Consider the following 24,412-nt stretch of genomic DNA (forward strand, 5'->3'; position numbering starts at 1 on the left):
CACATATACATCAACTTCATATGCACACTCGGGATTATGGAGTCACCATATCATAACATGAACAAACCAAGACATGAATAAACTATACTTACAGTCCTTCTACATGCTATCATTCTGTATACATTCATAGACTCATAGTGCTTCAAAATAAAAATGAACAAATACGCTTGAGCCGCTTGAAACAAGTTTCACTACAACAAACACGATCAAGCCACCACCAGATACATCTCTATTTGAGATCAAATAGCTACACACTAGTACAAAAAAAAAAAAAAAAAAAAAAAAAAAAAAAACCAGGCATAAAATGTAATTTTCAAACATAGCATAAAGAGTACATAATCACATAACAAGCAAATTAGAAAAATGATAACAACATGAACAAACAAATTAATTTTTACAACAAACACCCAATAACATTAAGCATTAAAAAAAGAAGAAAAGACTCACATTATCACTTGAAATCCTCCTCTATTATTCATCACATCTCCAAAATCATTCCATATGCAACCAAGACGCTCCACTAAATCCATCCAACAACACTAAACTTTCAGTATAATCAAAAGCTTGCCCACCAATCATAGCAACTTCCCCACTAAAACCAGATGAACTCCCATTGTTAGCATGAAAAACTATCAAAGTTCCCCAACTAGTTGTAATAAATACCTTCCCTTCTTCCTTATCCCATATATTCCAATTTGTACCGAAAACATACGGCAAATTGATCCTATACAAAACCTTCCAAGACTCCTCTACACCATACTCTTCCATTTTCCAAACAATAGCACTATATTTCAGCAACGTATCTTCACTTGCACCAAGATGAATCACAACAAGAGAATCATCAATCACAGCCAAACACAAATCCGGATCGACCTCCTTGATTAAACACTTAGGCAATTGAATTTCCCCAAAACAATCGTTCCGAGGATCAAAAGATAAAATTGAAGCGCCAAATTCCTTCATTCCCATCATATGTTCGTTTACTTGATCAATACCACCTCGAAAAACAATCCAATGTATAAAATCATTCACAACACAAGCCTCGGAAACATGACTAAGATCATCACAAGGAAAACTAGGAGGCAAAATTAACCTTTTCCACCCTAAATTTACATCTCCATTAACAGAATAAACTTGAACATTGAGGGGTGAATAATCCTCACCACCGTATGCGTACATACGATCATAATCAAATAAAACTAATTTATAGTCATTTTCGATAGGATTAAACCCTAGTCCAACTATAGAAAACATTTGAAAACTGGATGAGTGTAAAATTGGGGGTTGTTCAATTTGTAAAAATTTGTTAATCGATGGATTCCAAAGCAGAAGGTTACGGAGTTTTGAATCGAAGAAGCAAATTAAACCGTTGTAAGAAGCTGCAACTGAGCCGAACTCGCCGGGTGGACTCGGTATAAAAGTACGTTGGTAGAAGTGATCGCCATAACGGAAAAGAGAGCAGCGAAAGTGGGATTCAAGGAGGAATAAGTGGTGATTTGGATGAAGGAGAGAAAGAGATTTGTGGTGGTGAAGATGTGAATTGATGAAATTAGGATTAGTGATTAAAGAATACCATGATTTTGAGACAATTAGGAATTGAATTAGGGTTTTTGAAGGAAGTCTTTTGAGGATTGAAATGAGGATATCGTTGGGTATGTAGGTGTCGTTCGTGTCCGCCATTGTTAATCAATTTTGTGAGGAGAGAGAAGGCGAAGAAGATGAGTTTAACGAAATTAATTTAACAGCATTTACTTTACCAAAAATTTCATGATTTTGAATTCGAATTTCACCTATCGATACATGATACGTGGAGAGAATGATGGTACTATGTAAAATTCGATCTCAAAATCATGTCAAGGAAAAATAATATTTATTTTAAAATTGTAACAATCAACCGTTGTTGATTTAGTTGGTTGATCAATCAACTAGTATTATTGACTTTTTAGTTGATTAATAACAAATATTTGATAAAAATATTCATAGAGCGATTAAGATTATATTTTATTTATAACTAAATTTATTTTTTTTGACATATTTTTAAAGTAATCAATCAACAAATGTTATATTCCCTCTAACTTAGAGCAATTGTAATTTTTTAACGCTATTTATCAAATACTCTTAATTGTAATTTATTTTAATTTATATGTAAAAATAAAGTCAAGTGAACTTATTTGATTCATCTTAATATAATTTTATAATATTAATATTTATAATATTTATTTTTACACAATTTAAAATCTTTAGGATTAAATCAGTACATTAAATGGAGTACAAACATGACATAGTGAAAAATAAGACCACAAATTCAAAAATTAGAACAGCCACTTTCGTAAATACTTGTGTGCACAGAAAGAAGGTTAAACTTCAGTTGAGTTACACAGATGGTAAGTGTTAGTTCATCTAATTTCCACATATTCATGTAGTGAGTAGTCTACTTAGACACAATCACACAAGGTACCGTCTAATAGGAGTCTTGAGCCATGTTGCAATAGGCACGCATCGTATTACCAGCAACATCTAGCAACTGCAAATACTCATCCGCTCCATCAACAAGACACTACAAAAGAAAATATACGAGACGAAAAGTTATCAACATCATTTTTATACATCAAAGACTTTCATTTTACACTCCATTTAGTAATCAGCATTGATTGTCGGTACAGTGGTGATGGAAAATTGTTATTTTGCAAGGTTGAACCTCCATTTTAATCAAGAATCTATCAAAAACAGCTTTTTTGTTTATCACAAAGATGAGTCAAGTACTCAAGTACATCCAACCCCCCCAATTCCAAACATCGCCAAGATGAGAGCCACAGCCACTTAATGGTAGTTGGGTGATAGAATGATTTGTTGTCGTAACCTAAATTGTAATGTCAATCACAATCCAAACATCTATTTTCTTTTATGAAATTCGTCACCATCCATAAAAACTTGGAAAATTAATATTGGAAGGTAATGGAAATTGACAAACAAATGTTTAAAGATGGATATTATTGCATGCTAATGGGTAATGGCAATGAGGAACTTGCAAGTTCAGACAGAAATTCAATACGAACACTGGCACTTTAATTAAAGGTAGAAAGTCTCATGGGGGAGGTTAAGATAGGGACCGTTACGTCTTTCACTAGGCTAGAGGAAATTTTTTTTGATATCCCCATCTAGCATTGTTTTTTCAGAGTTTCACAGACATGTTGCATAATATATGTTAATCCATCCATAACAGCAAAATAGAAACTACTATTCAAACTTACCTTATCTGCTTCTCCTAGCTTTTTAAAGATCCTCGCCTTCTGCTCGTCTGACAAATCGTTAGCTTCCACAATAATATCAAATAACTGCAAAATCAAATTCAAACTATGTCACAGAAAGAAAGTATTTTAAAATACATTAAGGTAAAATTTGATAGTATGAAACCTGGGAAATCATCTGAGAAACTGGATAGCCTTCTGAAATGACATTATTCACTTCTTTGTCTGCCGAATCAAAGTTACCACTTTTGCAAGCAGCCAAAAGCTTCTGAACAACATCCTCTGGTATGACCTGACACACAGTAAACTAGAACTTGAGCCATAAAGAATTGGAAGAAATGACATTTGAATGAAGCAAGCATGCAAAATGTCCATATCAAATGTCCAGTAAAGGTTAAAAATAAAAGGGAGGTGAAAATGACATGTTCCATTCATGACCCAGAAACATGGAATATGTAGAAAGACCGAGGGGATGACCCTTCTTGTCAAAAGAAAAAAATGGCATTTAACAATCTATTATAAAATTTCAAGCATACATTCACAAAAGAATCCTTTTTTATGCAGTTAACTAGTAATTGACATGGATATTGGGTATGAAAAGTTAGGGAAGTGTTGACCATTAATTTAAAGCACCCATAATTACTCCATTAGAAAACCAGTATCGATATTTACATTTATATCGGAAAGGAGGTTTCAAAATAATAAATTGCATGATCTTCAACAGTCATCTACTGACTACATCTCCTGTACTAAGATATTTTTTATTTAATTTGATGAGAGCAGCAGCATGACATGATCAAGTTCAAATGTACAAAAAGAAATACAAGATTTTTAAGATAGCTTACCCCGGAAACGCTAATCAACTCCGTGGAGGATATTGACGATCCGTACAAACGAGCAGCTCCCTGTCACATGGAACTTCAGCCAACTAAAATGCAACACTAGCGGCATAAAAGCAAAATTTTGGCCTTACACAATAAGCATCATGATATCAAGAATTATAATTTCTTGGCATTGACAACTAGAAGATGGAATAAGTCATGTTAAAATTATATTAATAATCGTCATCATGCTAGGCAAATATTTTCCACACATTGGCCATAATTATGCCAACCGCATAAGGAAAACATGAAAATAAAAATTTCTAAGACTGAATGATTACATGTTCGCGAAGTTGTCAACCAAATGGTAACAAAAAGATTTCCTTTCTGGGATTGTTTGAGGATGGAAGACCAATGTCCAGGAGTTGTGGAAGAGGAAAGCTGTAAAATGTAACAGCTAACAGCCTAACACCAAATGCTGATACTACTCTGTCCCCTAGAGTTTGCACCAAGAATGTGAAAAAGCTCACATGGGGAAGGGGGTAGAGCAAACACAATGGAATGTAATGCAGAGCATGTAGCATAAAATAGCAAGAGAGACAAAAAAATATATAGAACACGGAAACAGAAGGTCTCCATACTAGTAAACTATTAAAAATGACCAAAAAAATTGTTTTAGATTAGAGTCCTTGCAAACTAAGCCATAATCCGAAAACTAAGCTATAGTCCATCGGTAAGAACAACCACTACAAAAACAATACTAGTCAATCGACACTCAAAGAAGTACACCTTCCTTTGCCCTTGTGGTCAATTTCAAAAGTAACATCAAACTGTTCACACCACTGAACCACAAAAGAAATAACATTTGAGAATTCAAAAGAAAAAAGACAGAGACGGAGTTCTGACAAATAGCAGATCACTCTGGAGTTCTAAGACAGACACATGTTGAGAGGTGGATAGTTTCCAAGTCCAGCAAATAGAATAAAAAAATGCAGGTGGTAAACTGAAACAAAGGGTAATAAGAAGTTCAATTGCAGTAGCTGGTTTGAAAAGAAGAGAAAACTCGAAAGCAAAGAGAGAAGGCTCTCAAAATCTCACTCTCAGTTGACTTTGGTCAAACTAAACCTAAAGTTTTGTAAGGAGTTGTAGCCCTTTTTCTTCACATTGCAGTGGCAAAATACAAGCGTGAAGATCCAACATATTTTAAAATGCCAGTCAACAGCTTTAGACATTACAACTGCCAGCTACACGGGCACCTGATGTACATTCATATTCCTTGATGGGTAACAAAGGTTATGGGGTATCGACTACTACACAAAAGATGCAAAACTAAACATAGGATTGTCATATCCATCAATCACCAATGCTTCTCCCAGATGTTCGTAGCACAGCAGTAAAGAACTGATCTTTATTTTTAACTAAGATATCCTTATACTCTAAATTTGAGCTTAGTCAAAATGAAACCTGGTTAGTAAGACAACCTGCCTCACCTGTCTACTATAGAAAAGTCTAAAATATTATCAAGCCCTTAAAGTATCAGTATCCCTCCATGATCTACCCGTAAAATCAGGTGCTTCCAATATAATACCTGCTTCAACCGCACCCTAAAAATAGGAAAAGCAGATTCTTCACTTGAAAAAGCTTCATCCTCAAATATTGCTGATTCTATTCCTCCCACGTACACCACCCAATGGCTAAATAAAATCAGATTTTATGCATCAGCAAGACAAGAATTCCTCATCTTTCTTTTCTACACCACATGCTCACAACTTAATTCTATATTAAGTTATCAATGCCAAACTCCAATAAAGTATAGACAAAAGATAACAAATTTTGCAAATGATTTCAATAAGCACGCACAGCCAGAAACTCACACTAGATACCATGAACAAAAGATTTCAATGTTTATTGTGAGAAAAAAAGAATGAGCCTCCTGACCTGCAAGTATGTGATGGCCCTCCGAAGATCACCTTGTGAAATCACACTCAGTGTTGAAAGTGCCTGCATATATCACAAGAACTTTTAGTTAAATCCTCTATTTTTTTTAGCTGCTAGGCTTTCCCGATTGGACGCTTCTTTTTAGTTGCTAAACTTCTATGTTTTGGACTTTGGAAAAAAAAAAAAAACATACATATGCCCCTAGCTCCCAAATCCTTAATCTAACACCAACCATCAAATTATAAACTAACTTGATCACTTTGACCTAAAACGATTTACTCCTTCCAAATCTAAACAAAAGAAAATAATCCCTGAAAATCACTCACCCACCACCACATTTGCAACACTCCCCATGATTAATCACAATCTCCTCAGTCCTCACTCTTCGTTCTTCATCACTATCATCTATCCTCTTCAACATTCTAAATTCATTCCCCCTCTTAATTGTCCTTTATTCCAATCACAACAGTGTTTCTTGACTTCAAGTTTTGTCTAGTATACTCACATTTCGTTTTTTCCTTTGTTGATTTTAACATTTAAAAAGTAGGGCTCCTCACAATAAGTTTGGGGGAAACCAAGAGGCTGGAAGGAAATTTTGGGCTTAAAATTTTCACTTTTCTTAAATAATCAAACTATCTTTTTCATTTTTTATCATTTCTCATGAAATTTTTTCCAATCCCTTGATTTCATCTATTTAGGTGACAGTGAATTTTTGACATTTTTTCGTTACTTTTCTCTTGGGGGCTTTGTCGCTTTAACTAACTTTTGTGTAATATCTTCTCATTTTGTCGATCTGTTGGGCAGTGATATTGAATTGTTGGTTTATTTCCAGCTTTTTAGTGGCAGAGTCGGTGTGGGTAATTAATTTTAGCCCCTTTTTAATCTACTATTAATCCCCGCGGTAAAGCTACTCAATAAATTTCTTGTTTTGCATGTGTACTATCTAGTGTTTGTAGCATCTAAAGGAATCAACATGAAGTAGATGTTAAGTCATTGATAGAGAAGTCAACAAACAAAGTGCAGGGAACGATCCATACCTGTGAATCCAAATTAAGGCTTTCTTCTCCACATATATGCAAGATACGGCTTTTCATGACCTGTTCGGGAAGGGATTTAAATCTAAATTTGGCACACCTAGAAGCCAGCGGCTCTATGATTCTGTAATCATCACGTTACAATCTTAAAGTTATGTTCAAAGATCATTCAAATCACATGTAGTGGCCCCCAGTCTACCAACATCAGCTTAACAAATCAAAGATATATTCCACAACACAGAAAGACCAAAACTCAATATTCTAACTATCTTCAAAAGTCATAACACGTCCTCCATAACAACCTTCCCCTCCAATATCTTGATGTCAATTGGATACTTTTCCAAAATGTGAATCAATTCTGCAACTTTGGTTAAAAGTCATGCACTTTTTTATTGGAGGGGAAGGTGATATGTCTAGCTTAGTAATATTTAGATATTTACATTACTTCAAGATACAATGATATGTGACCATTCTTAATGGAGGTTAAGACATTGTTATTAGGTTTCGGATTATAATGAACTATAGTAAATGATTCATCAAAATATATGCACTTTTAGTTATGTGAAGTTGCATAAAATATTTATTGTCAAAAGTCAATTTGAAACAACCTCTTAGTTTTTTTAAAAGGTAAGGTTTGGTATACTCGGCCGTTTCCCATAGGCACTTGGGCCACTTATGGCATTGACATAATTGGTAATATTACTTTCTTTCCATTCATTTTCAAAATTTATTAAGGTTGTAACAAATTTCTCCATAGAATTCTTTCATAGCAACAAAAAAAACATAATGAACTCGTAAGCAAGTCATTTGCTTACCACCCTACAAGAAATCTACATCAAAGAAGAGAAACCCCAGAACACAATAAGTCAATCACAACAGATAGTTCTGCTAAAGACCAAAAATGGGAGTCTTACATGAAAAATAATAACTGAATATTATAAAGCATGAAAGTGAGGAGAAGTATAGAACATAAATCTATAAATACTCCTTGGCTTAAGAATTAAGTCCTTATATCTAATTGTCTATCATAGATGAGGCTAACAAAACATATTTCAATGAAAATCCCATAACATAATTTAGACATGAGGCTAATAATCTGCATCAATCATACAAAGCACCTGCTTTTAACTTATCACAGTGATCTTTGACGAATAAACCATTGTAAGAGGGAAGGAGAGTATTAAATGCAATTTTAGATGGTTGGGCATCCAACACAATTACGAACATACACATAGAAACAACTTTTAAAGGTACATAGATAGAAGTAATTCATCAATCAAGAGCTCACATCATAAGACGCTCTCACGGGTGAATGCTAATCCTAGGGTCAACAAGTGAATAAATTTAAACATTAGATATAGCAACACATGATCACAATTTGCTTGAAAACTCATATCAAACAAAATGACATTTAGGTACAGTTCTGTGATGGACATGCCATTCAATATTATCATTTCTATAAATATCATCAGTCTAAGCAATAAACTTAAAGTTTTTCATTCCTCACTTGGAAGTTGGAATATGATACTACCAATAGCTTAATTTCAAATAACAGATATGAAATAGAAGTGCAGCAATGTACAAAAAAAGGTTGCAAGAACCTAAAACAAAAATACCACACGTAGACTAGGCACACCTGCTAATATAGTTACATATGAAAAAGAATCTTGTAACTTTTGAGTAAGTCTCCATTGTCCGACGCAATGCATTCTGAAAAGACCGATGATAATAACACTATTATACTTTGCAAAAGAAAATAATGACTAATGAAACGCAAAAATATCATGCCTGAGCATCTTCTGTCATTGAATCTGCCTCGTCTAGAATGATAATTTTATATGGAGGACATGGATAACCCCTGAAATATATCCATCAATGAATTTAAGAAGTCTCAAAACATAGAATATGCAAACCTTTGAGGAGGTGAGAGAGAAAGAGAGCATATAAGGGAAAAGAACAACTAAATAAGGTATCCGGTTTAGCTACCCATGTCGTTGGGCAGAACCTACAGCAACAGCAGCAAAATCTTTGATTTTTGTGCGAACAACATTGATACCACGGTCATCACTTGCATTCAACTCTAGCACCCTGGACTTGTAGAGTTCGGGCCTGTAAAGGTAATGCAAATAGAGGTCAATCCTAAGACAATCTAAACTCCAATAGGATGCAAAAATATAGTTCACAATCTACCGACCCTCACTTTAACCATTCACACACAAATGTAATATGCTTGCCATTATCAGCACATGTAAAATATATAACAAAAATTTCTGGTATACTATATTATTTAAAATTGGTAGCCTTTAAACTTGGCGTTTCATCGAAGAATATAAAGCATCAACTGCAGATAAGCATCTCTACAGAACTTTAAAAAACAGCATTTGAAGTAGGTGCTTTCTGAGATATCACCTCACCGTAAAGTCCAACAACTAAACATTAGCACCATGTTAATACACACAAACATATTGAGCACAAACTGTGAGCGAATTTTAAACATTTATTTCCAACTATATTTCTGACTCGCCAAATTTTCTCTATGTCCCTCTAAGTTTGCGACATACTCATTATTTTTCAGTCCCACTAATTCACATCCAAACATCTTATCTCCCTTATTATCATCCACATATCTCACCTTTTTGTTTTATTATCCTCAACTTAACCAAAAAATAATCATATGGGCTACATCAAATGTAGCAAACTCAGGGGACAGATGAGCATATAAAAATGAATTACTCCATGCAACAAAATCACAATCAAAACGATACTAATTAAGGAAAAGTTTTACAAAAAATTATAATTAATCAAAAGCAGTACTTGATAGTTGATACACCTACATTACTGACTAGTGAAAGTGTGAAACCCTAACCACGTAATATGTCCACCAAAAAAAACAATTTTCCAGCAATGATTCATAAAATTAATAAAAATCACATTCATTAAAGATGAAACAAGTCTAAAAAAATTCACCCTTCAATACAAAATGACAACAAATATTGAAACGTACCCGAAAAGCTGATGTGCAATGGCGAGAGCCGTGGTGGTTTTTCCAGTACCAGGCGGACCATAAAATAGCATATGCGGACACTATCATCAATTCATCACCATCAAAAACAAATTTTTAGACCAAAAAAAATCTAGGGTTTAAGCGGAAATGAAAATTTTAAGCAAATTAAGCAATAAAACATCGAAAATTGAAGTGTCAAGAAGTACAAAAATCAAACGAAGCAAAGCGAATACATTGGTGGTTTCGAGGGTGTTGGTGAGTACTCGAACGACTTCATCCTGGTGCGCAACATCCTTCACTTGCTTCGGCCGACTGAAAATAGTTTGCAGATTAACAATTCCATACAATTATATAGCACAAGTAAAGAAGAGAAAATATCAATGGAAGGAAAGTTAAAGAAATTGTACTATTTTTCCACCCATTGTTGAGAGCTCGGCAACAATGGCGCCATTTTCGTCAATGTCTCTCTCCCGTTGTTCTCGCCGACCTTCTTTTCCCGCTTTTTCTTCGAATACTATTGTATCACAATACAACTATACAAGTATTTAAATGTTTTTTCTCACGTATTTTTATTTATGTATATTTATTTTTCTATTATACGGTAGGTTGAGCGAAAAATAACTTAGGTAATAATTGAATTAAAGACTTTAATTGAAAAATGTGTGACAAGACCAAATTTGTCCGCATTATTTTAAATGAAGAGATTTGATTTATTTAGTTAAAATAATATAATAGTCGATATGAATATTAATAATTTCTTTCTAATCTAAATTTATAGATAATAATTATATACAATATCCTAATTTCTCTTTTATAAATTATATATCAATTTGTAACAATGGCCTAAGATATAGATTTATGTACTAGGTTTTATATTTGCAAAAACAATATTAAGTGATGGTATCAAATAAGTTTAATGATTTTTGACTTGCATAATTACATACTAACACATTATCACTATCATCAATTATTCACTTTTGTTTATTTTTATCAACTAATTTATTTTTTTCTTCATACAACCTCCTATAGTTTGTTTTTAACATGCTAGGGAGTAGGGATACTTCAAGGAAAAATCTTTAAATTGGTATTGGTCATAATTAATTAAAAGTTGGTATTATTGAGAAATTAGCAAAGATTGTATTATTCATTGTAATTTTTCCTAAATCAACTAAAATGCAAATTAAATGGGTAAATATTCTATCTAGAATAAGAAAAACGATTAATGATGCTAAAACACGAGTCAATTTCATCACATAGCAAAGCTTTTATTAACTTAACCGACACATATATTAATATCTCTAAGTATTTAATTCTAAATATAAATCGAATGTTGTCAGTTGACATTATTTACTGACCATAAATCCACCTTGAATGCGATTGAAATGGGTAGGGCATTAAGGTTTCAAACAAGTAAGGTTGTTCATATGCCATAGCCTATAGTACATATGATAAAAAGATTGCCTAAATATGTCTTTTGAAGGTCATAAAACATCTTATGAAGTCCCTAATGTAAAGAAACATGCATATCCCCAATACTTAAATTCATTCTTAATTTACCATTTTTGTAAGAGCTTTCTGATTGTATTGGGGCGAACTTTACAAAACGAAGGAGTGTTATCGATTCCATGCCCATATCAAGTCGAGCTCTGCTTGGCCCCATGAACCACCAAGCAAACCGGCCAAGCCGTAGTTGCCAAATAAATATCTCCAAAGATGTTAATTTGTGACAACTCAGGAAAACATAAAGAGATTAGAGAAGATGTCTAAAAAAATGCTCATTCAGATCCTGATCATTTACCATAAATTTTGAGTTATAGAGTTGCTAATTGGGACTGTATACAAATAAACAGTAAATATATGCACCGTTTATTTAGACCCTGATCATAGCTTTTATGAGCAGGATATATTGAGTATGATGATGATGATATGCACCATTCATATCGAATGTTCAACATGGAACAGTTGCTGTGACTGTCCTGTGTCTGGGATCTGTGAGAATCGTCTCAACATGAACAAACCCGGCTTCTCTTATGGTAGCTTCCAAATCAATCAGGTAGTATTCATCAAGAAAAGGTTCTGTGCTCTTCATTAATGTAAATAGTACTGGAGACAGTTCCTGAAATGAAACCCAAGAACGATTAAGCGTTGGAGACATTGAAATTAGTTGCTAGATGTGCATATACCACACGCTCATGATCATGAAACGCGTAATATAAGTAGCCTTACATGACACGAGCAGGTTATACACAAAACAGAAATGTTTTAAGACTCCGATAACTACTTTCTAAAAGAGTATATCGATTATAAATCGATATATTAGCAACAGGATGGAGTTTTACCTGAAGTTTCTTTGACTTGGGCTGCACAAGGGAAAATTTTTAAAATGGTATTTTAGTATCTGAATGTCACAGCAATTGAAACATAGTAGAAAGATTAGAGGATGATGAATGATGTACCGAATTATCTGTGATGGCGAAGGTGCCGCCTGGTCTCAGAAGCCGGAATGCTTCCTTCACTAAATTGACAGTCGCCTTTGCTGGACACTCGTGAAGCTGAATGTAAAAGAAGAAAGTTAGCGGATGCTCAGTATGCTGTACTGAACTTGTACAAGGGTAAATCGAAGGTACTAGTATAGGGTGGGCTGAACACTCATATTTGCATGTATGTTGAACCGACTCGACTACCATGCTTCTAGAGTTCGGAGATTTTTCAAAACTCAAACTTTAGTAACTAATGTTGTATATGCTGCAAAATGCACTTTCTCTACAAGACTACATTATAGAAATATGACATTTTACTAAACATAAGCTACAGCCTACATGAGAAGAAAGGTGAATCACCCCACCCAAAGCAATAAGCTAGGCGTAAATCATCATCATTACCCAGTATATCCCGCTCATAAAAACTATGATGAGGATTTGAGGAGGGTTCGATGACAGCATTTGCAACGGAATTGAGACAATAAAGAACGAACACATAAATGTTGCCAATGATTAGAGCCAAAGTGCATTTGATCAAGAAGCTTAAGCGAGACATACCACATAAGCAATTGAGACAATGTCAAATGACTTGGCAGGCAAGCCCGTATCTTCACCGTTTGCATGCACCCATTTTAAGGGTTTTTCCCTTGGAGGTCCATTCTTTTCTTTGAATTGAGCAACAGCCAAAAAATATGGTGACAAGTCCAGACCCTGCAGTCATTTATGTTCCTCAAACATCTCAACCATCTTGACATAAGAATTACATGATGATTGAAGAAATGCTCATGCATTTTCAATTACTTATGAGATGGAGTGGGAGCAGTAACTCACAGTAACGTTAGCAGAAGCGAATTTATCGGCTAAAAATCTTGTGCTCCAACCAATAGAGCATCCAATGTCTAAGATGTCCTCGGCAGTGGAATTTCCAGAGTATTGTCGATGATGTTGTTCTACTGCTCGAAGCCAGTTACCACGTACTATATCGATTGCTTCATCCAAGGAAGCATCAGGTATAGCTCTTTTTGTGATAGATAAGGTGGCAGGCTCTGCCTCTGCTGCAGCCTACATTCATACATGCATAACTGTCATTTACTTTGGCTATTTTTGTGGTGTTCAAGAGGTATAGGAAAACCCTTGATGAAAGGAATCATTAGGATTGTTTAAGTGAAAGTATCAAATAGTCTCCACAATAGGCTAAACAACAACTAAGTTGATTAAACTAGAACACTAGTTTCAAGCATAGAAGCATAGGTACATTTCCAAGCGACATTTTTGGCTATTTAACATGTTCTATTTTTAGGCCAAAGAAGTCCAAAGAATCTAAACGAAGTCGAAATTTCGAGAGCTTGACACGGGTATGTGGAATGACACTATTAATAAAAGCACCAAAGCCAAGAAAAGAGAATCATGGGTTAGCCTAGTGGTTGAAGACTTTTTCTTTCATCATTATGACAAGGTTTCAATTCTCACTACCTAAAGGATGTATTAATTTCCGCTTTCCGTTGGCTACAAGAAAGTTTCCAACCTCACCTCCCACAAAAAAAAATATGATATTCATAGAGAAATGTATCAAAATAAATAAGCAATTACCAGCCATGAAAGATTTCCTTCATCATAAGCATGGAAGGGATTAAGGTAATCTGCATGCACAATCCAACACTCACATCAATATCCTCCCAGATTAAACAAAAATGAAATTATAAAAACTCCTCCCCGTGCAACATTCAACCAAATGGTTTCCTACCAATGTTTTATAATCTATTTATGCAGATAATTATGCCCATTATTTTCAAAAGACACACTATCCTTTGTTTTTCAGTTGTTACACATGAGAGTTTTTTAAGAGAAATGCAACAACTAAATAGAACGGAGGATAGTATTTAATGTCACAAGTTTAAATTAAGGGAAGATTTATGCTCAGTGAATGCTGTCAAATGACAGCATTCAATATATGCATACAACAATATACTTATACAATGTTTAGATAGCAATTTCTGAGCGAAAAGAAAGGAAAGGAAGGGGAAGGAAGGGAACGAAATGGAAGGGAAGAGAAATAGAAGGGAATAAACTCGTGTTTGTTTAGGAGGAAAGGAAAGGGAAAAGAAGGGAAATAAGAGTCTTCCCAAATCTTTTCAACTATGGAAAGATTGATAGCTTAACAAAAAAACATTCATTAAATCCTTCTAAATCCCTTCGTGCCATTTTGTTAAACAAGGATCACTCATCCCTCCAAATCCCTCCCCTTCCTTTCTCTCCATTTCTTTCCATCCAAACACATTCTTAGAGATACTAATATATGTGTTCGTTAAGTAAGTTGATATGAGCTTTGATTTGTGACAATATTGATTCAGGTTCAACCTTATTAGCACATTTTTTAATATTATCGACAATATTTGATCTTGATCCGTCACTGGTTTCAATAACATAGTGTAAGATGATAAACCTGAATCACAGCTCAAAACTAAAATAGTCTGAAAATCAGAAGCAAAAAAGAAGAGGTAGAAAAGGAGAAATTACAATCTGGGTAAACAAGATTCGGGTTCTGAACATTCTCCATCTCCTTGTAGACCTCTGATTCTAAAATCTCCTTGGTCATCTCCCTCCATGGAATATTATTTTTCTCAGCTGTGCTGTTTCATAACCCACAACTTCAAAAGCCATCATCTTCAACAGAAATACCATGTTCTATAATTCATAATGCACTTATAAGAAAGAGTAAAAACCCCACAAATGCATTTGTGAAAATCTTGAGGAAATGGCCACATGTATACTACAGTACATTGGTGATTTAAACATATGTTTACTAACATATAAACTTGCATTCGTAAACTACTCCTACTATCATACGATTTTGGGAAAGAATCTCATCATTGTTTGTTTGTAGTCAACTCTTATCTTATGTGGACTTGTACACACGACTCACAAGCCCACCGGTTATCGTCGGCTTGTCCACACTCATTATTATCCCACAATATAAAAATCCTTGGCAAAAAACATAATTAAATTTGTTTTGTAGTTAGAGAGGAAAACTCATAATAATCTCAATAGGTCTATTCTTTGTTATATGACTCGTTATTTTACCTCAACTACTGGTGCTGAATACTCAACACTTGGACATAAAAACACACTTAAATACTATATTTTGGACCCAAACTATTACATTTTTGCATTTAGTCGAGTTGAACACTTGGACACTTGTGTATATAAGTTCCCAATTCCAAGTTTCACTATAGCTAGTTTGGCTGATGTAGGAAGTAAATTCCAATAGCAAAATCTAATTGCTTGGACATCAATTCCTTTTTCAAAATTTTATAATATGGTTTTTTAATTGAACAATGAAATCATCAATTAACACATGTAAAGCTGCACATTATCTACCTAGGCTCAATCAAAATAATCCAGGAGATTGCGTACATCTGACTTTCTCAAAATCAACCTTATACTAAAATGACACACTGAATCAGTGCCCTTTGTATTTACGTGAAATCGCATATTATATAATCTACATTGAGTCAATCAGAAACAATCTAGGGTATGTTTCGTACATCCAACTTCCCAAAATCGGTCTTAGGTGGGAGCGGCTTAAAAGGCATTGGGACATTTGGGTATAATGGTATAATGGAATGTTGTTGAATTGATAATTTAATCTGTGGAATTTCTATGTGAAATTGTAATTTCTATACTTACTCGAAAAAAATTAACCAAAGGAATATACATATATACAATTTATAAGAAATAGAAAATTTAGGGGAATTAGAATGCAATCAACCTCCAGACAATATTGTTTAGTGAATTCTCCATAATCAATCAACCTAAAAAAAGAAGGGAATTAGAGAAAAACAAAAAGACCTGATGAGAGCTTGTCGAGCCCCAATCTTCATAACAGAGTAAAGAGGTTTAAATGAAATAAGAGCTCCAACAAGACGAGAAAGAGGAGTTTGTCCACTCCATTTGGGTCTATCAAGCTTCCCTTCTTCATAAGTTTCGATAGTATCAGATGAAGAAGCCGTCATTTGGATTTTAGGTAATCTACGAACATATTCTTTTGTTGATGATTTGTGAGTAGTGATTGAGCAGCCATTGTAGTTGAAGAATGTAGAGGTGAGAGTTCTGGAACATAACGACATTGATGAATGCTTGAAAGAAACTGTGGTACACTGGTACTGTAACGGTAGTTGTGGTGAGGATTGAGCACGAGACTGTCGAGACAGAGAGGGAAGATGAGAGGCTTGGTTTGTGCCCCGTCATATACTCCTTTGTTCATCATTGAATTTGATTTTTTTCAAAAAAAAATGTTAAAATTATTCAATCCCTTTCACGGATTTTACTACAATTTTTATTCAATATTTGCTCTCAATAATGAATTTTGGGAACTCATTTTTCACTGCCCTTGTTACCATCCATGTAAAACGATACACATAGTATTTTTTATTTATTTTTTAGACTAATTATCTTCAATTCAAATTATAATTTTGAGAAAAATTATTTATTTTTTAGACTAATTATCTTCAATTCAAATTATAATTATGAGAAAAAAAACTAAGAGTAAACCGCCATCTCAAATAGAAGTTTTCGTTATTCAAATTTTTTTAATAAAAATATTGGTTTCGGAAGAGGTTATGGGCCAAAATTGCAATATTGATTTAATTACCACAAATTGTTGTATGAGACGGTTTCTCCGAAAGACGCATAAGATATATGGATTAAATTGTCCAATTAATACAAATTAAAGAGAACATAAGAATATAAATTTCTTATTTAAAGTTGTCTCTTTGAAAGACAGTCTCTCACAAGTGTAGCTGATTAGTTAAAAAGCAAAGTCAAAGGAATTACTTCATTGTTTGGAAGTGCAATTGGTTAAAGGTTCGAGACCTATAGAGAGCGCATAGCTTAAAAAGTATTAGTTTTTAATTTTAGCAATTTACAAGCAAATTAAACTGATATCTGAGATAGCAATTTTCGTTATCTAAATTAGCGGTTTGCTATTGAAAAAAATTTTTAAAAAAAATTCTACATGGACGGTATGGAGGAAAATATATTTTTCTATTACTTAAAATTAAAATTATTTTTTACTCGGTTTTATAGAATTTACTCTATTTTATTTTTGGTGATAATCCATGCTATTTTTTAGATATATGCTTGATTAATCTATATGAAATTGCAACTTTTTTAGATTTGTAATACTTTTATCGTTCATCTTAAACTAGCGAAATTGCAATGTGGGAATTGTGCAAATTGCATGAATGACATTAATAGGGAATTAAAAATGATGGATGAGATTAAGAAAATAAGAAACATAGTAGACATATTTTCATAAAACGATATTTTAGGTGAAGGAACGAATTAACATAAAAGTGTGATATATAATTTTAAATGAACACCAACAATATATTAATATATTACAACACAAGTGGATAGAATAAATAAGTAGGAGTAGATAAGATGATGAAAATAGTAGGTATGATGATTAAAAATTAATTTCATTTTCAGCATATAAGAAATAAATTGGATTACACTAATTCTTAAATGGGATGGTCTCACGTTGAGACTATTTTTATTGGGCTGGCCTAATATATATTTTTTGTCTTAAAATGATCACTTATAACGTCAAAGTGATCATTTATAATTTTAATATAATTACTATTTATAGTCTTAGAGTGATTACTTTTAACTTTAAAACGATTACTTATGATCTTACGACTCGTTTGGTTAGTGGTACTAAATGGTGGTAATGGAAATGATTTATGGTGTAAAATTTCATCAAAAGTTCCATATCATTACCATGGTAATGAAATTTTGATCACAAAAAAGTTTTTTTGTTTAAAAATTTTCATTACCACCTAACACCACGTCTCCCAACGGTAATGCATTGAAATGAATTTTATGAAAAAAATGAGATAATTGAAGTTGGACAAGCATGTTTATCAAGGTAGTCAGGAGATTTTTCAACTAAAATTACACTAATTTTTCATTTCCATTACCACCGTTTATTACCACCTACCAAACAGGTCGTTAAATCAATAGAAGAAATGTGCTGTTATATACACCCATCATATGGTGAGAGGGTCTCATCCAAGAGGAGTTGGTTGTATTATTAGTATTGATTTTTCATCAACTAATTTCAACTTATATATATGGACTTCACTCAATGTATAGGAAACTCTAATTTAAAAGCCTTATTCCTTTAAAAACGACAATTTTTATTTAATAATGGGAAATTCCACATGGTAGCATCCAATTTTTATGAAATGACAGTAGTAGCGCTTTTTTAAAGAAAATTCCACATGGTAGCATCTAGTTTATGCACAAACTAATTGCCGTAGCATTTTTCATTAAGTTTTTGTTAAATTCCGTTTAATTAATCATTTTGTAAGTTTTTTCCACATGGTAGCATCCAGTTTTTATTTAATTTGCAATTTTAACTTTAAATTCACCAATTTAATGTTTGATTCACCGTTTTATTTATTAACGCTCATATCAATGTTGTAATAATTTTGTTTTCATTCAAATTGTTGGCATTATTTAAACATTAAATTGGTGAATTTAAAGTTAAAATTGTGAATTAAACAAAAATTGAATGCTATCATGTGGAAGAAACTTATAAAATGATGAATTAAAAGAAATTTAACAAGAACTTAACGAAAAATGCTACGGCAATTAGTTTGTGCATAAACTGGATGCTACTAATAAATTTGTAATTAATTTAGGTTTGGATTCCTTTATATTTTTTAAGTTTCTAATAAATTTGTAAGTCACCGATAGTAACTATAACTTATCTATAACCCCTTTGGACTCTTAATTGTCGTAAATTAGTTACTATACATACCGTTTTTAAAATGTTCTAAATTAGTTATATTTTTTAGGAAAAAATATTTAGAATAGTCCAATATTTTTATGATTTTCCTAATAATTTCATCTATTAATAAACCATAAATAATCTCAATTTTATGGGCTATTTGCCTAAAACAAACTCGGGTAACCAAATGACCTGCTATTGCAAGTTTTATTTTTTAAAAAATGATAAATTAAAATAAAACGTCGATAAGAATGTTAAAAAATGTTAAATTTTCTTAGAATTATTTATTTAAAATTTAAAAAATTTTCTCTAACTTTATATTAATTTTCAGTTTATTTTTTTGGAAAATTACCTATTATAGCAGGTCATCGGGTTACCCGAGTTCACCCTAGGCAAATACCCCATAAAGTTGGGATTATTGATGATTAATCGATAGGTAAAAATATTGTAGGAAAATCATGAAAAGATTGGTTTAATCTATGTAATTTTTCCTATCGTGCAATGCACGAATTTATAGTATAAAATATATAAAAATATTACTTTAAAAAATAATACAAGTATATATATATTATCGTGATTAAATTTATTGAATACATAACTCTTTTTAAGCAACAAAAAAATACCATTTTTTTATTATTTATCAAATACAGCATTATTGTCATTCAATTAAATATATCAAATTTTTGGTCATATAAAACTGGTATAATAAATTACTCCATATAAATACTTTACCTAATTTAACTCCAATCAAAAAATTCAAATTCTAAATAAGATAAATATTGCAGGTTATCAATTACTCCCTCCGTTCTTTTTTGATCTTCCACATTAGTATAATGGGTAGTTTCAAAATTTTTCTACTTTAGAATACTTTGTATTTTTAAAAAGTTTTTATCCCACTTTTACCCCTTCCACCCCCGCTTTTCTTTTAATGTACCCCTCTCTCATACTTTCAATACAATCATTACTTTACACTACTATTTAATTAAAATAATACCCACTACAACCTCATACTTCCAATACAATAATTATTTCACACTACTATTTAATTAAAATAATACCCACTACAACCCAAAGATTTTATCTTCCTTAATATGTGTGAAAAACCCAAAGTGAAAGATCAAAAAAGAACGAAGGGAGTATCAACTATTAAAATAATTTCATTTGTTATGACTGCCCTAAGAATATCATTTATCTTTTTTCTAATATTTTTATTAATACGTATGATTTATCTCTTACTAAAAATAATCTATTTGAATCTATTAAGAAAGTAGTGTCAAAATTAAGAAAACATTCTTGATTTGTTATTAAATTAATATTTCGGACCAATATTCAAACCTAGCCTTCAAAAAAATATTTCACTTACAAAATATTGTCTTTTTCATTTAGCACCTTGTGTTTTTTTGGCGAAAATCAATAAAGAAGAAAAATAAAATGTAAACAATAGAAATACGCAGTTAAAATAAAAAGAAAAAGTAAATTTGTAAATAATATTGAAAAAAAAAGAATAAGACCAATGAAAAAAGGAAAAGAAAATAATACAAAATCTATAATAGAGATAATTCCCACAATATTGCAAAATAAAAAAATAATTCCGACGTTCCTTAAAATGGGAAAGTAATTCCCACTTTACCGTCCACGTAGGATTAATTTGAAAAAAATTTTTATTTTTTATTTTTAATATAACCGCTACTTGATGTAGCGGTTTTGTTTAGGGAATTGAAGAAAATCGCCAGATGAAATGGCGGTTTGGTAATTTTTTTAAAAAAAAAAAAATAAATAAAATTGGGTAAACCGCCACTTGAAGTGGCAGTTTTGTAGCAGTACAAAACATCAACTTCGAGTTGTTCACTGCATTTCTTATTCCTCTTTGCATCTTCGTGGCTGCTGCTCTTGTTTTTGCTTAAAAAAAAATTTATTCACTCTCATTTACTTCAAATATACAATTCCTCTCATTCAACTAAACTAATCAACTACATTCCCATCCTTTCCTTGTGTAGTAGATCATTTTCAACCTCATTTAAGGTATGAATAACAACCCTAATTTTTTTTTCAATATGCAAATTGTTTTTTTGTTCATTATTGTTGTCAATTGAAGTTATAAATACGTTGTTGGTAATTTATATTCTCTTGTTTTCATGATATAAGCTTACATTTTACACATTTGTAGTTGAATTTTAGAATTTGGTTTGTATGCATATAAAGTGTTTGATGATATGCTTCAATCAAAGTTTATTACTTTGTATTTGCAAAATATGGATCATTATCCCGTTATAGTGTATTGGGGTGGGGAAGTAAGTTATACTGGATCCGATGTTGGGTATAATGGAGGATTAAATACAGTGATGTTTATTCATCGTCAAAATACGACTTTTGAGGTGTTTGTTAGCAAAGTCTATGATGTAATTGGTTGTGATCGCAACTCTTTTATGTTAAAATTGGAGATGAAATATCCGGTGACTGGGAAAAATGTGTTAGTCCCGATTAAGAATGATGAAAGCATAAGTGCTCTTGCTTATGCGGCATCACAAGCCCCTGGAACGGCAATGGAGGTTTATGTTGAATTGGTTGCAAATTTGGATAATGCGAGGGAAGTCATGACTAGCATTGAACTTCCAGAATCAGGTCCTAGTGTACGCCATGATACATTCACAGAAATGTTAAGTAACCCAAATCACGTTAGCGAATTTTCTGGGCTTTCGGACCATCCATTAAGAGTTTTCCCCACTGTCGTCCCCTTATTTCTATAGATGGTACACATTTGTACGGAAAGTACAGAGGCACACTAATGATTGGTATGTCCATAGATGCAAATTCTCAGTTGTTCCCACTTGCCTTTGCCGTTGTGGAGGAAGAGAGCAACGACACATGGAGTTGGTTCTTGGATTGTATAAGGCATTATGTCACTAAGAGGGACGGCTTATGTGTTATATCTGATCGTCACAAGGGAATTTTGCATGCAATGAACAGAGTTGGAAAAGGTTGGGAAGAACCATATGCATTCCATCGGTTTTGTAAACGTCATCTAGCTTCAAACGTGCATAAGAAGTTTAAAAACATAGCGGTTAAGAACTTATTTGGAAAAGCTTCTGAACAGACAAAGATTCGGAAGTATAATTTCTACATGAATCGCCTTAAAGAGCTTAATGAGGACGCATACAAGTACTTAGTGGATGGTTCTATAACCGAGCGCCAATGGACTTTGATTCATGACGGTGGGCATCGATATGGAGTGAGAACTGCAAACATGTCTGAAGCGTTCAACGGCGTTATGAAAGGGGCCAGGTCACTCCCAATCACTTCATTAGTTAGGATGACATTCTACCGGGTAAACGAATACTTTGCCACAAGGAGGGATTTAGAGAGAAGCAGATTAGACAGTGGACATGTGTATGCGAAGAAACCAAGTGATACGATTGATAAGAATGCTGAAAAAGCACGCTTTCATGATGTTAGGATATATGACACAGTGCGTGGGATATTCGAGGTCACCACTGGTTGTGGCAATAGGATAGCAGGAAAAGGTGAAAAATCCTACATGGTTGACCTCACAGCAACATCATGCACATGTCAGAAACCAACCATCTTCAAGTTACCGTGCTCACATGTTCTTGTAGTATGTCGAGCTCGTAACATATCGTACGATGCTTTTGTGGACCCTTCATTTCGCACTACAAAATACGTATCGACATATAAGAAGTCTTTCATGCCCATTCCAGACATGTTCACTTGCGATCCTTGGAATGGTCCTACAGTTGTTCCACATCCCTCAACGAAGCGTGCAAAGGGTCGTCCGCGATCAACTCGTATACGGAACGAAATGGATGCACCGTTGACGCGTCCTCGTAACTCGTGTACCTTTTGTGGATGTAGTGGTCATAATAAGAAAACATGCCCTCAAAGGTCAACAAAGTATGTTTTTTTTTAAATTTTGTAACAACATGTTGAATCTGATAATATTTAAATGATTTTTATAACACTTATGTATGTTTCAGCGATCATGGCGATGCCGGGCCCAGTAGCGGAGGTTGACGAGTTCACACCATCTCATCGACCAGTGTGCAAAACAAAAGGGGTCGGGGGTTGTAGTTTAACAAGCTTTGTATATTCTTATACGACTTGAACTTCTTGTATGAGTTTCCATAATTGTAATATATCTTTGCATTAGTTTCATAATTATTTTTTTCAAAACAAGCCGGTTCGTAATTGATTATTATGGAATAGATGGTATTGAACTAGTTTAATGCATGTTGTGTTCACTATTTTAAAATGAAAGAAAAAAAAAAATTAAGGCAAAGAAAAAAACAAATCAAGTCACAAGCAAACCACCACATGAAGTGGCGGTTTACCTGGACCAAACCGCCACTTCAGATGGCGTTTTTGTGGTTAAGGCAAACCGCCACTTGAGATGGCGGTTTTATCTGAAAAAAAAAAATTTAAATTTTTCACGTGGACGGTATTGTGGGAAATACTTTCCCAAATAATGCAAAGTGGGAATTTTTTTTTTTAAGGCATATTTTGGAAATAGACTCTCTATAATACAAACGAAAAAAAAAATTGTGCGGCCAGCTATACAAACAATGATTGACCAAGAATTTGGATTGAAGAAATAGCAATCAAACAAGGTTGAGGAATAATAGTTTACTTGATTTGAAAAAATGAAATCATTCATCAAGAAAATAATCGTTTATCATACCAAGAATTTTACAATAATAATAATAATAATAATAATAAAGTGGACCAGCTGTTGAAATTTGAAAGCACAAAATAAATTTTTAATTTTTTTTTTATTTGGTAATAGGTTGAGAAAAAAATGATTAGCCCACTGAATTTTCAATATTAGAATTTTGCTTCAGAAAGACAATGCTTATTCCAATTACAACCCGAAATAAACGGACACGCCATTGAACCTGCATATTGCGTGTCGGACACGGATACGTAAAAATTCGTGTCCAACACGTCAAATTAAGTGTCCAATATTTGAATATTTTTCCGGACACGTGGATACGGCAAGGACACGGAAGGGACACGGCAAGCAGTCAAGGACACGTCTTTTAAAAAAAATAATAATAAAAATTATTTTTTTATTTCTAC

At 33.1% G+C, this 24,412-nt stretch overlaps 3 protein-coding genes across 3 annotated transcripts; all 3 read right to left on the reverse strand.

The window, feature by feature from the left end:
* Window positions 1-447: 447 nt before the first annotated feature.
* On the reverse strand, window positions 448-2,078 carry LOC130806883 (F-box protein At4g22390-like). The gene has a single exon (XM_057672108.1). The coding sequence runs from the start codon at window positions 1,678-1,680 to the stop codon at window positions 493-495; it is 1,188 nt and encodes a 395-aa protein (XP_057528091.1). The 5' UTR covers window positions 1,681-2,078; the 3' UTR covers window positions 448-492.
* Window positions 2,079-2,220: 142 nt separating this feature from the next.
* On the reverse strand, window positions 2,221-10,596 carry LOC130806884 (replication factor C subunit 2). Its single transcript, XM_057672109.1, has 12 exons — window positions 10,453-10,596; window positions 10,279-10,357; window positions 10,046-10,125; window positions 9,028-9,150; window positions 8,830-8,899; window positions 8,678-8,751; window positions 7,045-7,165; window positions 6,008-6,070; window positions 4,094-4,153; window positions 3,415-3,540; window positions 3,252-3,335; window positions 2,221-2,557 (listed from the first exon to the last, which is right to left on the reverse strand). Exons 1-12 carry the CDS (start codon window positions 10,494-10,496, stop codon window positions 2,462-2,464), a joined length of 1,020 nt encoding a protein of 339 aa, XP_057528092.1. The 5' UTR covers window positions 10,497-10,596; the 3' UTR covers window positions 2,221-2,461.
* A 709-nt stretch (window positions 10,597-11,305) lies between these two features.
* On the reverse strand, window positions 11,306-16,766 carry LOC130806886 (uncharacterized). Its single transcript, XM_057672111.1, has 8 exons — window positions 16,375-16,766; window positions 15,043-15,155; window positions 14,116-14,165; window positions 13,357-13,587; window positions 13,084-13,236; window positions 12,502-12,597; window positions 12,385-12,405; window positions 11,306-12,161 (listed from the first exon to the last, which is right to left on the reverse strand). The coding sequence occupies exons 1-8, from the start codon at window positions 16,650-16,652 to the stop codon at window positions 11,994-11,996; spliced, it is 1,110 nt and encodes a 369-aa protein (XP_057528094.1). The 5' UTR covers window positions 16,653-16,766; the 3' UTR covers window positions 11,306-11,993.
* Window positions 16,767-24,412: the final 7,646 nt, after the last annotated feature.

Source organism: Amaranthus tricolor, chromosome 2 (genome assembly GCF_026212465.1).
Source record: "Amaranthus tricolor cultivar Red isolate AtriRed21 chromosome 2, ASM2621246v1, whole genome shotgun sequence".
Lineage (NCBI taxonomy): Eukaryota > Viridiplantae > Streptophyta > Magnoliopsida > Caryophyllales > Amaranthaceae > Amaranthus > Amaranthus tricolor.